Consider the following 19,113-nt stretch of genomic DNA (forward strand, 5'->3'; position numbering starts at 1 on the left):
CATCCATTCATGTTATCCTTAAAAGATCTGGCAGAAGACCATAACCATCCCTGGAATGTGCACCAGTCCATCACAAAGCATAATCACACACACATTCGCAGTCACTCTTAGAGGGCAATTTAGACCTGTTTTTAGAGATATAGTACAAAACCAAGAAAACCCTGTGCAGATGCTGTGAGACTGCATTGCCCAGAATGCACTCACATCGTATCTTGTGCTTTAACAATTAACTCAATACAAAGAAGATGACCTTTGAGCCACATACCTTTATTATATTCTGTCATTTATGTTTTTCATTAAGCTTGTCAATCACCTTGTATACCTGTCTTGCATGTTCACCAAATTACTGTTCTACTCCAGCCATGTTTTTTTATCCCATTTGAATTTTAAGAATCTCATTTATGCTTTTGGAATTACTTTTGTTGCTGCTGCCTTCAGTTTCCCATTAATGTCGTCTGCCTACCTTTTGCAGTGCAATTTTAGCTCTCTCTACATTTCTTAAACCTCTCACTGATATGCAAAACTTTTTTTTTCTTTGTACTTAACTTTTACTGATTGTTTTCTGAACTGTTTTATAGTTGTAGTTGTCCCAGCTTATCCTAGTGAAACAGGGGTTATTTCCAGCCTTATTTCAGTACTTGACAATGTGTATCATAAGGCCCCCTCTTTATATCTGAACCCCTCTCACACAGAAGACTTCAACAATATTATTTTATGAGCAAGTATCTGAATCATTGAGGGAATGGGAAATAAAGGTCTAAGTAGCAGAAGCCGTAGAATTCTCACATGTTTTGAGGTACATTGTCCTTTACCCAACAACATTGCTGACAGTGAGGTTGCTATTTTGTAATTTTGCACCACAAATACTTTTATAAATATTTTTTTCAAACCATTGTTGACCATACACAGCTACATGCTTTATATACATGTATAAAGGTGTTCTTTATTTCAGAATTGTTATGTTTTATTGCAGGAATGGGAAGAAGAGTTGAAAGAGCTTGTAGAGAACTGTAAAGAAGATGAAAAAGATGAAGATAATAATGAGACAGACGACGGGGAGGATACTGAAAGTGAAAGTGCAAAAGCAAAAATAACTGCCATTTATGGAAAGAATGGACTAAATAAAAGCTTTTCTGAATTGACTAAAGAGAAAATCAATGATATTTTAAATTCTACCAAAACGTTTCATTTAAAAACTGTAAGCATTTTCCTGATAGTTTGGTAGTTGGGCAGATGCATTTGATTTTTATTATCACATTTACTTTGATTATAATTTTGTTTTGGGCAGTAAGTAAATTTAACCGTTTATTGCAAAACTTAAAAAAAAAAAAAAACCTAAATTTAAACCTAGGCTCTATCATTAATGACAAACTAAATTAAAGTCCAAGTTTATACTGTTATTATCAGGTTTATGTTTGTGTGAATGGTATAACCATACATTGGATTACATTGTGTTTATTATTTATTTCACTTAGGCTGCGCAGTTGTCAGAGAAGATAACCCCTTATATAAGGTGTGATGCAGACGATGAGACCATCTGTTCTTTTTGGCCTCTGGTGAAGGTTGTTAAAATTTTTGTTCCAAAAACCCCTGATCTACCAAATCAGGTCGTACTGGTCGATCTTCCAGGAACTGGAGATTCGAACAAAGAAAGAAATAAAATGTGGAAAGAGGTATTTGTCATTTTTAGTTTAATTATTTGCTGTTATTGTGCACTAAATTTCACAATAATAAATGCCTGTTTTTTAATCCTCAAAAAAAGTATATTAGCAAGTGTTCATCTGTTTGGATTGTTACGGATATGACCAGAGCAGAATCTGACAGAAACGCTGTAGAAATCCTAAATACAGGACTGAGAGACATTGCCGGTGGAGGAGAGTGCCAAAACATAACCATCATCTGCACCAAAACAGACGAAATTGGGATTCTAAGGTGAATTGAGATTTTAAATTATAACTAAAAGGTTAAATGATAACTTATTTATTATTATTTTTCATAATTTGACTTCAAATAATTTGATTTCTTTCCCAGTGATTATAACATATTACGAGTTTCAGGACAAACTGTGAGTAGATTTGTATCTTTTCATGCATTTGACATACAGTCATGGCCGAAATTATCGGCACCCCTGGAATTTTCCCAGAAAATGCACTATATCTCCCAGAAAGTTATTGCAATTACAAATGTTTTGGTATACACATGTTTATTTCCTTTATGTGCATTGGAACAACACAAAAAACAGAGAAAAAAAGCCAAATCTGACATCATGTCACACAGAACTCCAAAAATGGGCCAGACAAAATTATTGGCACCCTTTCAAAATTGTGGTTAAATCGTTTTATTTCAAGCATATGATGCTCGTTTGAACTCACCTGTGGCAGAAACAGGTGCTGGCAATAAATCAATCACACCTGAAGCCAGTTAAATTGGAGAAAAGTTGACTCAGCCTTTCTGTTGTGTGTCTGAGTGTGCCACACTAAGCATGGAGAACAGAAAGAAGAGCAGAGAATTGTCTGAGGACTCAAGAACAAAAATTGTGGAAAAATATCAACAATCTCAAGGCTACAAGTCCATCTCCAGAAATCTTCATGTTCCTTTGTCCACTGTGCGCAACATAATCAAGAAGTTCACAACACATGGCACTGTAACTAATCTCCCTGGGCATGGACGGAAAAGAAAAATTGATAAAAAACTGCAAAGAAGGATAGTCCGAATGGTGGATAAACAGCCAACAACTTCAAAACATATTCAAGCTGTTCTGCAGACAGTGTCAGCTCGAACTATCCGTTGACATCTGAACGAAATGAAACGCTATAGCAGGAGAGCCAGGAGGACCCCACTACTGACACAGAAACATAAAAAAGCCAGACTGGAGTTTGTCAAAATGTACTTGAGGAAGCCAAAATCCTTCTGGGCGAACGTCTTGTGGACAGATGAGACCAAGGTAGAGCTTTTTGGTTAAGCTCATCATTCTACTGTTTACAGAAAACGGAATGAGGCCTACGAAGAAAAGAACACAGTACCTACAGTCAAACATGGTGGAGGTTCTAAGATGTTTTGGGGATGTTTGGCTGCATCTGGCACTAGATGCCTTGACTGTGTGCAAGGCATCATGAAATCTGAAGACTACCAAAAGATATTGGGGCGCAATGTAGGGCCCAGCTGGGTCTGCGTCAGAGGACATGGGTGCTCCAGCAGGACAATGACCCCAAACATACCTCTAAAAGCACCAAGAAATGGTTGAAGGCAAAGCGCTGGAGAGTTCTAAAGTGGCCGGCAATGAGTCCGGATCTAAATCTGATTGAACACTTATGAAGAGATCTCAAAATTGCTGTTGGGAGAAGGCGCCCTTCAAATCTGAGAGACCTTGAGCAGTTTGCAAAAGAAGAGTGGTCGGAAATTCCAGTTGAGTGGTGTAAGCAGCTTGTTGATGGTTATAGGAAGCGTTTGATTTCAACTATTTTTTCCAAAGGGCGTGCAACCAAATATTAATTTGAGGGTGCCAATAATTTTGTCCGGCCCCGTTTTTGAGTTTTGTGTGAAATTATGTCAGATTTGTTTTTTTTTCTCTGTTTTTTTTTGTTGTTCCAATGCACATAAAGGAAATGAACATGTGTATATCAAAACATTTGTAATTGCAACAATTTTCTGGGAGAAATGGTGCATTTTCTGGGAAAATTCCAGGGGTGCTGATAATTTTGGCTATGACTGTATGCATATTAAATATATGTGTGTGTATCTCAGTTATTATTTGGCAATATGTCTATTTTGTAGGCTGAATGATGTAATTCGGCCTTGAGCAGAAGCAAAATAATTCTTCAAATTAAACGATATTCATTTTTGCATTAGACTTAAATTTGCATTTTGTTTGATATTGTCTTTAAATTGTTAGTAATAGCATCAACCTAACTCAAAGCTGTATGCTTATTAAAACATCACATAATACTGTCACTTCAATGTATCTATTTACAGGGCTCATGTGATGAAAGTCAAATAAGGAGACAGATTATACAGAAAAGAAATAGTCAAGTCAAAAAGAATATTTTTGACAAATGTAACAGCAAAGTAGAAGTATGTATTTCTTTTTTATTTTTTTGCCACTGAATGTAATTTTTACTATATGCAATACTGGAAGTAACAGAATCACTTATACAGAAAGGCAAAAACGACATTTTAAAAGAATTTGTGTTTTTCTTTTCAAATAAAATAAAAGAAAATACAGTTTTAACTGTAAATAGTTTTAATCATGAGTCTTTGGTTGATGAAGGACAAGAAAATCAATTTGTACTGTTTGAATGTACCATGTTTCTGTGTATTTGTATAAGACCTGTAAAAAGTCACTATATATGCGCCCGACCCAACACAGATTGGACAAGGAGTCACACGTATGAAATAAATAAACTTTTATTTTCTTCAGCTGGAGGGCACGTATTCCCCGTGATCCCCAGCCACAGCACAGTCTCAAAAGACTGACACACAAAAGCAAACCACTCTTCCTCTGCCACACCACTCCTTCTCAGGCAACCTCGTCCTCTTCCACCTGACTCTGACCGCTGATTGGTGGTTGCTGGCTCCTTTTATTGGGCACCCAGAAGTGCTCCAGGTGCTTGATTGCCGACATCCGGCTGCACTTCCAGGTGTGGCGAAACTTGTGCCCAGAAGGGTCCAGCAGCTCCAACTGCAGCACCCCCTGGCGGCGCCTGCAGAACCCAACAGGGCTGCACAAAACTACAACCGCCATGAAGCCCTGGGGGAGTCCGAGGCACTGCTGCAACCCAGGGAGGCTGCCATCTAGCGTCCAGGGGGAGATGTTGGGTTTCCCCTGCTTGCTCCCCTGGTACATATGCTTAAGGGGCGTCATGGCCGGGCATTAGCCCCGGCCATCCTTCACAGACCTTATACTGTAGTGCAAAGATCAGATTGATAAAAGGCACTGCCTTCTTTAAAGCTCTGACATTTGTTTTATTGTACAACACACTCCCAAATCCTAAAGAAAACAGTAGCAACTCCCCCCTGTCTGTCCATTTTCTATACTCAGTCAATGTCATGGTGAGCTGGAGTCTCATGAGATCTTCTGCTTATGCGTTTTTTTTGTGCCTACTTGTTTCATTTTAAATCTGTCTTGTGATCATGGATTGCTCAGAAAATATTACCACTGTTACCAGGTTTAGAGTAAATACAGACACAACAAAAACATTACATATTGCTGATTAATATACTGGTATATATTTGGACTTTAATGGAGGCCTCAGACAAAAGAAAGAAGGCTACGATAATTCTACCCTACTAAAAAAAAACATTACAATTTATGGGACCCCCCCCCAAAAAAAAATCCTGCATAGATCACCCTTGACCCTAATGTAATAAAGCAAACATTTTCCCTAATGAGTAAAATTAAACATTTCAGTTTTGGTGTGGCATTACTGTACATGCTCTTACATTCACGCACTACATGGGACAATAAACAATCATGGAATCCAAGCTAAAGTATTAGTCCCTCACTCTCAATATAGGATATGTTTTATTGGCGAGGTCAGTGTTGTCGATTGCTATGTGAAGTTTTCCCACTCTCCCTTTGTCAATGTTTGTAATGTCCATACATTTTGATTTTTATCCACATTCCAAGTTAGGTTAATTGGTGATAATGCGAGAATGAGTCCTGTGATGGAGTGATTTTCCATAAACACCTCATTGAGGCTGGTGCCAAATATGCTATTGACAAAGCAGGTACACAACATGCAGCTTGCACTCCTTAAAGCAGGTTCATCTTAACAATGTGTTTATTTGGCCTGCTAATCAAATCACAACTTAAGCAACTTACTCTAGTAATTCAACTTATATTTTCAGAAATTTCTTTTTGGCTCTGAGGAGAATGCTGTCCACAGTCCCATTAAAGTGTTTACAGTGAGTTCTAAGGAATATTGGAATAACAATCAGGGTAAAAAGAAAATCCTAACATTTGAAGAAACAGGTAAGCCAGTGGGTTTTAAAATGATTTTTGATGAAACATTTTTGAGATAAAATATGCAAGGGAAAATGAAAAAGAAAAGGCAATTTAAGAATTACACAGTAACTGAAATGGATAGAAGCTGACAAAATACAACATGTTCCCAATGGTTTAAGGGTAATTTGCATATGCACAGTGCAGCACCCTGTCGTTAGTCTTGTTGAAGCCAAGAACAAATGCAGCACTGTTGAACAATGCATCCCTTTGGGCAGATGGAATGAAACCTGCTAGCTTACTTCTGCTTTATGTGTGTTATTCACATTGATTCTTGCATCATTTCTCAACATGTAGACTTGGCTGCTGCCAGCAATGATGCTGGCTCACATATTTTTTCCAAAATAACAGAAAATAATCTCTCTGTATGAAATTAGCATTTCATTGTGAATAATATTTTAGTCATTTTCAAATCCATTTAATTTTTTTGTTTCATTTATTTAACATGATGCAATAAAAGTAATGTTTTCCAGAACAATGCAAAAATGGGTTAGATTACTTTCAGACCAGGGAAGTTTTTTCTTTAGTTAGAGAAACTAGCTGAACCAGTTGTCACTGGTAATACAAATAATTTTTTTTTTTTTTTACTGTTTATAGAACTCCCATTATTAAAAGAGCATTTGAAGGTGATCCATGTCAACCAGACTGAGAAAGCAGTCGAAAATTATGTTTCTGAGGTGTCTGGGATTATATCATTTCTTAATGTTCCCAAAGAAAATGCAGAAGAGAAGGTATTCCTTTGTATATTTTTGAGAACACCATGTAGCTGATTTGGTTCCTGCTATAAAGTACTTCAAACCAACGTCTTCCTTTTACTTTATTTTGTTTAGTGCATAGGCCCCAATGCGTCTGCATAGATGCTGGGGGCGAATACATTTGCTACAAGCACAATAATGAAAGACCAATGAAAGACTAAGCTCTTAAATGGTTATCATTTGCTATCCTAAAAAGGATTTGTTCTCCCAGCTGTCACTACCAGACAGAAAATAAAATGACTATACAGTTGCTTCTTTCTTAAGGGGTGAAACTGCAGCAGGTTTTGATGTCTTTTATATTTACATAATTGCTGCCCAAATGATTTTATCTTGCTTTAAGCTTTTGTAGTTTGCTCCATCAAAACCATTACCATAATAATAAAGTAAGAATTAAAAATACAAACATACATGACTATCGATGGTGTTGCATTCAACAGGCTCCCAAATGCAATGGAGAGTGTGGAGCAAACCCCAGACCATCACAAACACCTAGAGTTACTAACCTGAGTTCAAATATATTCAAATATTTACTTGTTTTTAATTTGAATATTCAAGCCTTATTTTTTGGTTAATTTAACTGACCTAACAGACACGTTAGCTTTCTTTATGACATTACTTCATAAGAAAAGTAACTATGATTGGTACAAAAAAGCTCTGGAGAACATATGTGACAGGTATCTGGTCACACTTACAAGTAATCTAATTTAGACACCATTAAAATATCCGACTATGCCAGACAGTTTTATTAAGAGACTGTGAACTCCTGAAATTTACCAATAATAGCACACAGGGTTCTTTAAATTGGGCGGTGAGTAAACACACAATGAAAGACACAACAGTAATTTCAGGAAAAACAACAGTAGCTTCTATTACACTAGAATAAGTACATGAAAAAGATAAATGAACATAAACAAAATCTAACAATATCAAGAACGAATTTCCTTTTTTAAAAAGGAAAACACACAGTCCACACTCTAAAAGTCCATCAAAAACAGAATTGGAGGATACAACCTTTAGTGGTGCAGAGTCCAGTGTTCGCACTGTGTTACCCCAACACTTAATCGTTCAACTGTCCATGGATGCACTCTGTTCACCAGACACTCGTTTCACAACAGAAGTTTTGTCAAATCATTGAATGCCTGTCAGCATCTCTTCGTCATTCCTTTTTTTCCCACTCTGGGCTCCTTGTGTTGGTGTGACCTAGGCACGCTTCACTTCTCGTCTACCAGCTTTGTTCGGTCCTTTCATGCGGCTTCCCTCTCTCACTGGACCCACAACTGGCGTCTCCTTGTGGAGCTGTCTCTTCCTCCCTGGAAGTAAGTGTTGCAGTCCTTGTGCGTCACATCGTGCCAGCCATGTACCCTTGTCAGCCTGCGAGCCCCTGTGCTATGCTGTGCTATGTCCGAGTGTCTTGGCAGCGTTCTTAGTTTGACTGTGCCTCTATTTGCCTTCTCCTGGCCAGAGCTTAAATCTCCTTCAGTCCCATTAATGAGTGCAGATCTGGGGTCTCATGTATAAACGGTGCGTACGCACAGAAATGTTGCGTAAGAACTTTTCCACGTTCAAATCGTGATGTATAAAACCTACACTTGGCGTAAAGCCACGCACTTTTCCATGGTACCTCATGCCTTGTGGTACGCAAGTTCTCTGCTCATTTTTGCAGACTGGCGGCACCCAGCATCAAAGCAATGCTACTGTTCCTGTGTGGTTACTCATTATTTTCATGATGCGGCTTTATAAATACACCGAAACTAACCGCATATTTTTTATTAGTGTAATGCATCTGATTTTAATTAACTCGTAACAATATAATGGTCCAGGGAACAGCCATAGTATTCCAAATACCATAACTGCTTTAGCGTTGTTACTCTCACTGCACCTTCCTCTTCTTCTTATTTTTCTTCTTCTTCTTTCAGCTGCTCCCGTTAGGAGTTGCCACAGCGGATCATCTTTTTCCATATTAGTTTCACTGCACCACTCAGAGTTATATCACTGTATCTGAGTGTGAATCACAGCAGCAGCTGATCGGAAAGAGAATTATCGGTATACAGCTTCAAGGACACGCTGTCTCAGCCACGCCAAAACGTTTTAAAGTCTTTCCTATACAGACCTCGCGGTTCAGAAACAGTTTCATCCCAAGAACTTTAAATGCAGTCAATCAAGTACTCCTTGTAGAACTGTTTGTACTTATAAGTATAATAACCTCACTGTAAACTTGCACTACAGTTATAATATCGTACAACCTGAGCCACTTTATAAAGCGCGTATTTACATATGATGACGATATCATTTTTAAGGTGAAATGCAGCAAAATATGTTTGTTAAATTATACAGATTAAACTTTGACTTCATTTAAATAATCTATATTCTTCACTGGTCGTTAAGGATAGAATAATCAAACATGTACTACGAAGATATTTCAATGTTCTTTAAACGTTTTGAAGAATCTGCGCTAAGCTTACAGATGGCTTAACTTCTATTACAGAGCTGATTGTGTGGCGATCGGTTACTTGGGGAAAGAAAAGCACTGACTGCAGTGACAGCTACAGCAATATATATTGAATATAAAACAGAAAGAGAAAATAACAACACAGCAAAAAACGCAGCGACAAATTTCGGCAAAAGTTAAATGCTTGTAATGAGCACAAGGCGGCTATGCAGTGTCTGCAACGGACGTGGCCATCCACCGTGCATGACATTGGCGGGAAGGAGCCACCGATTCTTCCTCTGCCCAGTGCCACCACAAGCCTAGAGCCGCCTCTGAGTACTGCTGCAATAAATTATTTAATTGAAGTGAAACACATGTTTAATAACGTGCTTTAACTCCTATCATCATGAAAATGACATTACGTATACATCTCAGTATTTTAGTTATTCAGAGAGATGTAATATCACGAATGTCATGGATTCTGTGTCCAGTTGGAGGAAGAGAGCCGGTTTAAGAAGCACATAGTGATTCACACACATAGAGCACATAGAAGATCAAATACAAAACAAAGCATTTTTACCCTACAAAGACAAAAGGTAGAAGGCGGCATGGCTCTACCTAACTTCCAGTTTTATTACTGGGCGGCAAATATACAGGCGATAAGAACTTGGACACAAATAGAAGAACATACACAGGCATGGACCGCAATAGAAGTAAAATCCTGCAGTACTTCTTTGTATTCCTTGCTCTGTGCTCCAATAAACACACGTTATCGGCAATACACTAATAACCCAATTGCACTCCACTCACTTAGAATCTGGAACCAATGTGGAAAGCATTTTAAGACGGAGAAGCTTCTATCTGTGGCACCCCTGCAAGAGAACCACCTCTTTCAACCTTCACAAACATATACAGTTTTTAATATCTGGAAAAAAATTGGAATTAACTTGCTTAGAGATCTTTATATAGACAACGTCTTTGCATCCTATGAACAATTACATTCCAAATTTAACATTCCAGCTACACATTTCTTTCACTATCTCCAAATCAGGAACTTTTTTAAACAGAACCTTCCAGATTTTCCTCATCTTGCACCCTCATCCACGCTTTTTTTAAAGAATTAAACTCCATCTCTACAATATATAAAATCATTTTACAATCCCTTCCTTTCAAAGATCCAAGAGGACACTGGGAAAAAGATCTCCCAATTAACATATCAGAAAAGGAGTGGAAAGTAGCAATGCAGAGAATTCACTCGAGCTCCATATGCGCAAAGCATACAATTATACAACTCAAAATTATATATCGAGCACATCTGTCTCGACTAAAACTCTCCAAAATGTATCCAGGGCAGGATCCAACCTGCGAACGTTGCAACCAAGCCCCAGCCTCAACAGGTCACATGTTCTGGGCCAGCACCAAATTAACATTATTCTGGACAAAAATTTTTAATTACCTCTCAGACAGCCTTGGACTCACAATCCCTCCTAACCCATTAACAGCTGTGTTTGGGGTTCTTCCAGAGGGGCTTAAAGTGGAGAAAGACAAACAAATCGTGATTGCATTCACTACACTTTTGGCACGCAGACTTATTCTGATAAACTGGAAGAACCCAAACTCTCCTCTTTAAGTCAGTGGGAAACTGATGTGTTATATTATTTAAAATTGGAAAAAATCAAATACTCAGTTAGAGGATCTGTACAGACTTTTTTTCAAAACATGGCAGGATCTAATCAGTAATATTTTAAAATAAGTTCATAAAGCACAGAGCATTTATTAACTTAGGTATGTTTACAAACCTTATATCTTACACCATTTGGTTTGCTCTCTCTCTCAGGGGAGGGGATCGATCTGTTCTTAACATAATTTAACATAAAAAAAAAAAAACAAAAAAAAAAAACAAAGCATTTAACGTGCTACTTTGATTACGATGTGATTTGAGAAACTGGTTAATTAAACGATTTTAAGATGAAGTTTATGATGTTCTACTTTAATGAAAAAATAAATTATGTGATTAAAGTGGAAATGTCGAGATTGAAGTTGATATTTCGTGCTTTTTCCCCCACTGTGTGCCTATTTTTTTTATTGTTCTCTGTACCCTAATAAGCTTTCATATGACACTCAGACAGTGGGCTACAACTCGGCTTTTCACGGCGACTTTGATATGTGAATTCTTTTTTATTTCCGGCACTGTGCGATTTTGTGAACTTGATCTTTCAAGTTTCTCCAACATGCTATGTCACTCAATCAACTTCCTTTTGTTGATTATACCACGGTTTATTTGAACAAATAGTATGTTTTTCCTTTGCCTCCACTTGGTATTCGCTGAAATTCTTATATTTCCCCTGTGCTTTTCCCATTGTCTTTTCACAGAAGGCTGTGCTTAAGGGCGATTTATATAGCTATTTTTTGCATATTCAAAGAGGCGTAATTCTGGGAGGAGTTGGGGTGTTACATTTGCTACAAGCACAGTTTTCACGCTGATCGGGATTTAAGTAGCAGAAGAACTTAAATGGTTATGACTTGCTATCTGCAAAAGGATTTGTTCTCCCAGCTGTCACTACCAGACAGAAAATAAAATGACTATACAGTTGCTTTTTTAAGGGGTGAACCTGCACCAGGTTTTGATGTCTTTTATATTTACATAATTGCTGCCCAAATGATTTTATCTTGCTTTAAGCTTTTGTAGTTTGCTCCATCAAAACCATTACCATAATAATAAAGTAAGAATTAAAAATACAAACATACATGACTATCGATGGTGTTGCATTCAACAGGCTCCCAAATGCAATGGAGAGTGTGGAGCAAACCCCAGACCATCACAAACACCTAGAGTTACTAACCTGAGTTCAAATATATTCAAATATTTACTTGTTTTTAATTTGAATATTCAAGCCTTATTTTTTGGTTAATTTAACTGACCTAACAGACACGTTAGCTTTCTTTATGACATTACTTCATAAGAAAAGTAACTATGATTGGTACAAAAAAGCTCTGGAGAACATATGTGACAGGTATCTGGTCACACTTACAAGTAATCTAATTTAGACACCATTAAAATATCCGACTATGCCAGACAGTTTTATTAAGAGACTGTGAACTCCTGAAATTTACCAATAATAGCACACAGGGTTCTTTAAATTGGGCGGTGAGTAAACACACAATGAAAGACACAACAGTAATTTCAGGAAAAACAACAGTAGCTTCTAGACAATAATAAGTACATTAAAAAGATAAATGAACATAAACAAAATCTAATAATATCAAGAACAAATTTCCTTTTTTAAAAGGAAAACACACAGTCCACACTCTAAAAGTCCATCAAAAACAGAATTGGAGGATACAACCTTTAGTGGTGCAGAGTCCAGTGTTCGCACTGTGTTACCCCAACACTTAATCGTTCAACTGTCCATGGATGCACTCTGTTCACCAGACACTCGTTTCACAACAGAAGTTTTGTCAAATCATTGAATGCCTGTCAGCGTCTCTTCGACGTTCCTTTTTTCCCACTCTGGGCTCCTTATGTTGTTGTGACCTAGGCACGCCTCACTTCTCATCTACCAGCTTTGTTCGGTCCTTTCATGCGCTTCCCTCTCTCACTGGATCCACAACTGGCGTCTCCTTGTGGAGCTGTCTCTTCCTCCCTGGAAGTAAGTGTTGCTGTCCTTGTGCGTCACATCGTGCCAGCCATGTACCCTTGTCAGCCTGCGAGCCCCTGTGCTATGTCCGAGTGTCTTGGCAGCGTTTTTAGTTTGACTGTTCCTCTATTTGCCTTCTCCTGGCCAGAGCTTAAATCTCCTTCAGTTCCCATTACTGAGTACAGATCTAATGTCAAGAAACCAATATTGTCAAAGTGGTGACTCTTTTGCAAGACAGTAAATACCAATATTACAATAATCAGCTGCGGTGGGTTGGCACCCTGCCCAGGATTGGTTCCTGCCTTGTGCCCTGTGTTGGCTAGGGAAAAACTCCAGCAGACCCCCATGACCCTATTCGGATTCAGCGGGTTAGAAAATGGATGGATGGACAATAATCAGTTACAGGATAACCCAGGAAATTTGCCTTTAACTTCTTGCCTCAGTCCAAACAATGGGTGACTATTGTCTGTTCATCTGCTGGGCTTTAAATGTAATATTTGCATGTTTCTTTTCCTAAGAGAGAAATTAAATGACCCAGTGTACAAAAATGTCCCCCTCTGACACATACATATTAAGGATAAGTGAAAAGATGGTGTGCAGTCACTTCCAGAGCACTTTAGTGTCTAATATAATAATTGTAAGCCATTCTAATATAAATGCTCTCCATTATTCCTCATTGTCTAAAGCAGCCAACAATTTTGAGATTTAATAGATTTTATATATTTATGTGTCTTTCATGTTTAAATAGTTTGAACTTCAGTTTAGCCTTCGATCCTCTATAATCAATATTTTACAATAGGGGATTCATTGATGTCATTTTTACATCATTTGAATTAATATCTACAGTCAGTGAAAGCTGTTGAGCCACCAAAGGCCTGCTTAGGCTAAGTTGTTTACTATATGATACTGTAAAGTGCTATTAATAAAAAGTATGTATTTAATTTAGTCCACTAACCCATGTAATTGTATTTTGTCATCGCTGTTTTTTTTGAATGACCCAAAATATGTTACAAAAATATGATAACTGACTCTTTGATGAAGTAACTGAAAAAAAAATAAAATGATGACACTTTCAAATTGGCAAAAATCTCCAAACACATGTCAGCAGCCATACCACATGCACTTCAGAACAAATTGTTCACCTGAAGCTAAGCAGGTTTGGGCCGGGACCAGTACTTGGATGAGAGACCATCTAAGAAAAGCTTGCGTTTCTTCTGGAATAGGTGTTGGTGAGGCCAGCAGAGAGTGCTTACCAGTGATCTGTCTGTAGATCTCAAAACCTCAGTGCAGTGACAGATACATTGTGCTGTGAAAATGGCATCTTCCTTTGGATGAGACATACATAAAATCCAAGTTCTGACTCTCTGTGGTTATAAAAGATCACTGGGCATCCTCCTTAAACAGTAGGGTGTATCCTGATGTCCAGGCTAAATTGCCTACCATGGCCTAGTTATTCTGTCCCCATAATCATCCCCACGTGTCTAACTGGTTCTCTCTCTCTCACCACTTAACAGCTAATATGTGGTGAGCATAATGGTGCAAGAATGACTGCCATTGCATCATTGAGGTGGATTCCACATATTATTGATGGCTGAAGTGGCTCTCCACTCACTAAAGTGCTTTGAGTAAGAAAGTGCTATATAAATGTAAAGAATTAATAATATTACAAGTATATTTTCTAACTTGTACTGTATAGGAAAATCATGCAAGAATGTCAAAAATATTTTTGGGATGAGATATTAGTGTTTCATACAGGACACATTTTAACATTTTTACATGGGCCAGTGTTAATGTATACAACAATCTGTGGAATAGTTAGTTAGATATTTTGATATTTTCACCATTTCCATTAGCTTAATAAACACAAAATGTGATCACTTTAAGGCGATGTTCAAGTGGAAGAAGTTTAATAAACTGGCCAATGCCTTACTCTCATCTCTGTAAGCTATGAAAAAAGATGGCAGTATGAAAAAGAAGCAATACGTTTTTAGAAAGCTTGTTGAATAAAATGTACAAACCTAAATCCTGAGGATTGATAATTACCAATATCAAAAAGGAAATTGATAAAAAAAGCTCTGTAAGCTATGAAAAAAGATCTTCTTTCGGCTGCTCCTTTTAGGGGTTGTCACAAGCTATGAAAAAAGATAGCAGTATGAAAAAGAAATACATTTTTAGAAACTTTGTTGAATGTACAGTACAAATGTAGATTATGAGCATTGATAATTACCACAATTAAAAAAGTTTGTATGATAAAACCTTGGACCACAAAGTTATCCAAGACTGTAATATTACGAAAGAGTTAAGAGAAATTTTGATTCAATATTATTTAACACCCAGCCTGTCCTTTTTAGCATGAATTAATTCATTAGAAGTACATACGTAAACTTGTCCTATACAGAAATATATTTTCAATAAATGCAGACCTTGGTACTATTCTATGAAGATTATAAATTAATAAAATATTACCAATACAGAGCCCCTTACGGAAAGTACAATTTGGATTTTATATATTCAGTAGGAGCTATTAAAGAATATTTTACTGTAAAGAATATTTTACCTAAGTATTTTCTAAAAAGAATAATTATTGATTGATGTATTTCTTTCACTCTGCTTGACTGATGTGGGGTATATTAATTTCCTTTTGAATATGGTGGTTGTTAAATTTCCTCATTTTTCCATTTTTTTCCAGGCCGATGAGAATGAAATTCTGTATTTTAAATTGAGCAAAAAGCTTAAAGCTGAGGCTGGTATTTTAGCTAATTTCTTTGAGAATACTTTTAAAATACTGCAAAAAGAATTGACAAAAGGTGTGGAAAATGCTGAAAAGGAATGCATAAAAAATGTTCGGCGACTGTTAAAACCTGTAAGTAAAAAATTAATTGTCTTGCCCAGTTGGGACTGGGTGGTCTCGTGGCCTCGGATACTCTGCAGATTTTGTTTTGTTTGTTCCCTCAGGAGTTTTTTCTTTTTTTGTTTTTTCTGTCCCCCTGGCCATCAGACTTTTCTTTATTCTTTGTTACTTAGTATTACCTATTTTTATATTTTTCTTTTTTCTTTCTTGATGCACTGTTTATTGGACTCTTGTTTTGGATTATCTTTGACAACAACCAAATAAAAGAATTGGCATGAGCACTTTAAAATCTAGAGAATTCCATATAGCTTCTTAGGCTTGAAGTTTGGTCACAAGGAAAAAAGCTGAGTGGTTAGAGGGAGATGACTATAAAAAGAGAATACATAATCACAGTGAAAGCAAAGAGCATGGGTACAATGTTCCAAAAGGTCTACAGAACAAGTAGAACCATTTTTACTTTGCCTCTTTGTTATGTTTACGTAAAAACAATTCAACATTTTATTTTATCTGTTGAGCTCTTGAATTCATTATGAAAAAATTCTAAACAAATGTTTTACAAGTATGGTGTTTTCATATTTTAAAATACATATATTTTCTACGTAGGAAGGATTGAACCACCAGACAATTAAGGCTTTATGCAAGAACTCTGGAAGTTTTCGCTCTTCTAAAGGCGACATCATTGATCTTAACAATGAATTGGCCTTACCTATCTATGCGGCTGTGGATAACACTATAAAAAACACTTTCCAGTAAGATGATTTTTTATTTTATACACATATTTATATAAATTATTCAGCATATAGCTTAATTTTTAAAAGTTTTGATGCCTGACTTTCATAATGTTTTAAGTTTTTAACTCTGTACAGTTCCATCATAAGCAGCCGGGTCATAATTCTTAACAGACTACTATGTTAATAAGTGAAATTACAGGCATTAATAATACTTGCTGAAAGCAAACTTCAGTGAAGTTCTGAAAAATACGCTTCTTCAAGTCATAATATAACATTTTCAAATCAGTTTTAGCTAATTCAGGGTTCTAGTGGCTGAAGTCTATCCCACCAGCATCAGGCACAAAAGGCAAGAAGCAACCCTGGATAGAGTGCCAGTTCATTGCTCTTCACATTCTCGTGCATACACACTGCAGGCTAATACAGAATTTCCAATAAACCTTTTTTAACATACACATCTTTGGAATGTGGGAATAAGAATTAGAATAAGAATAAGAATTAGGAGAGAAACCTGTACATATGCAAGATTTAAACCTAAATGTTGGATCACTGGAACAGCAGGCCTAACCATTGTAAAAAGCTTATTTAAACTCAAGTCACGTCAAATTTGCATCTGTTTTCCACAGTGTAATAAGTTGAACTGAAGTGTTTCATAGATTATCAAAAAGAAAAACTAAACAAATGTTAAAAAAATATATAAAACTAAATATTACCTAGTAATATAAATAGTGAATAAAAAATACCTCTCTATTATAAAAATAAATCTAAAAAAATCTTGGAAGGAGACGAGACGTGATTTTCTTGGAGAGACGAGTCTTTGTGCCAAGGGATTTAACCACACCCGGGGCCAGAAATAAAAGACAAAGAGTAGATGACAAATTAAAATGTCGTAAAGAATTAAAAAATGTTGGCACGATACACATGCAGAGCAGGTTAGAGATATTGGAAGTACTAACATCCTAAAGTCTCAAAAAAATGACAGTAAAGATTGCATTAGCAGAAACAAACTGAAATAATTACTCTGTGAAATAACAGAACAGCAAAAAGAGACTGAATATATTGTTCAGATTTAAACTTTAAGTCGGAGACTTGTAGATCATCTAATTTGTGTTGCCATCAGGGAAAAGTAGTGTTTCTTCCCAATGAAGAGGCGTATCCATAAGAATTAAAAGTTTTGTTGTTTGGTGAAAGTGAAATCCATATACACGAGTGACAGAGTTGTGAATTTGTTGGCGCGAAGCACAGGCGGCAGGGAAGGGGGATGGGGGTTGGCAAGTGAAGCGAGTATATATATATATATATATATAGTATATATATATATATATATATATATATAAAATAAAAAGAAGCTTTTAATAAAGTACTAGAAATCATGTGTAAGAATTGATAAAGAGAGATCTCAGTGTTTTAGAGTACAGACAGGAGTAAGGCAAGGTTGTATTCTGTCACCATATTTGTTCAATTTGGCATTGGACCATGTCCTGAGGTGGTTGATGAAACAGATAATGGTGGACTAGATATCGATGGAGCACCGGTGAGAGACCTTGAATATGTGGGCAATGCATGCTCATAATCATGTGTCCTGTATACAAAGATTCAAGCCAAGCGGTCATCTCTAGTGGAGCTCTTTCCAGCAGGTTGCTCTGGGACGCCATTTTATAATGACTTTACCAGAAAGGTGCGGGATAAACACAGTCATCGGGAGGCTTCTTGAGTACTGTGGGGAAAGAAAGAGATGACCATGTTAGTAGTAGCATCCCCTCTTGTCTCGGCAATTTATTACATATCTTGACTGAGCCTGCAAAGAGGTTCTCCAATGTGCATGTGTGACACTACGTAATGCAAATTAATTTGAATGTGTCACTTTACCAAACACTGCCTGCGAGTAATACATATTACATGGCATAATGATTTAAACTACGAATTACTATTTTTACAAACTGTAAGTAATATTACTAAAATGCAGCTAATTGCCTTCTTTATTGAAACTGCTTAGGTTTAATGGCTAAAGAATTCAATTTTCTTATCAATATTTTTAACACCAGGTTTGATAAGAACACAAGAAGAAGTATAAAAGCAGCCCTGGATTTACTCCAGACAAATTTTCAAGAAGAGAGCACATTTACAAAAAAGAAAACGGCTCAATCATATCGTCTGGTGTTCATTAAAACTGAAGTATGATTTATTGTTTCTCCTCATATGAATAAAAATATATTGTCAAGTCCACAGTTAACTATTTTAGTATTATGTTGTTTTGCTAATGGTTTCCCTAAACAAAACTTTTCATTATATCACTGGTACACTACAATGTATATAAATTATTTATTTTTCAAATTTCATTCTGTGACTTTTTCACAATCACATGCATCTTTTAAATCAGAAGACATTTTATAACATATTATAACAAAATTACCTTTTAACGAAGTACACTTTGCCTTTTGATCTATGAGACCTATAGTGCTATAGTACTATAACACATCAGGTGCTGTCCCAACTATACTCGTAAAAATACTGGATCGTTAATGGCATTTTATGGTTCTTTACTTGGTTGTGTGGTTCCTCATAGAGCTATTGTTTGACAAAGAACCATTTCGTTCTGGGCAGGGTTTATATATGAAGTTGATTCTTTGTGATTTGAAAATTTTCATTTAATTTAGAAAAAAAAACCACAAAATCTTTGTATGGTAGGCTACCTAGCAGGACATTAACAGG

General features: G+C 36.6%; 1 protein-coding gene across 4 annotated transcripts in view; it reads left to right on the top strand.

The window, feature by feature from the left end:
* LOC120518162 (nuclear GTPase SLIP-GC-like) overlaps positions 1–19,113 on the top strand; it is a 45,756-nt gene that overhangs the window by 15,454 nt on the left and 11,189 nt on the right. For all 4 annotated transcript variants that reach the window (XM_039740792.1, XM_039740794.1, XM_039740796.1 and 1 more), the window contains 10 exons: positions 974–1,198; positions 1,476–1,673; positions 1,763–1,932; positions 2,032–2,065; positions 3,973–4,071; positions 5,848–5,971; positions 6,599–6,732; positions 15,512–15,685; positions 16,277–16,422; positions 18,447–18,576. In XM_039740792.1, the coding sequence (XP_039596726.1) occupies positions 974–1,198; positions 1,476–1,673; positions 1,763–1,932; positions 2,032–2,065; positions 3,973–4,071; positions 5,848–5,971; positions 6,599–6,732; positions 15,512–15,685; positions 16,277–16,422; positions 18,447–18,576 (1,434 nt within the window). The remainder of the gene's footprint in view (positions 1–973; positions 1,199–1,475; positions 1,674–1,762; positions 1,933–2,031; positions 2,066–3,972; positions 4,072–5,847; positions 5,972–6,598; positions 6,733–15,511; positions 15,686–16,276; positions 16,423–18,446; positions 18,577–19,113) is intronic.

This window comes from Polypterus senegalus, chromosome 17 (assembly GCF_016835505.1).
Source record: "Polypterus senegalus isolate Bchr_013 chromosome 17, ASM1683550v1, whole genome shotgun sequence".
Taxonomy (NCBI): Eukaryota; Metazoa; Chordata; class Cladistia; order Polypteriformes; family Polypteridae; genus Polypterus; species Polypterus senegalus.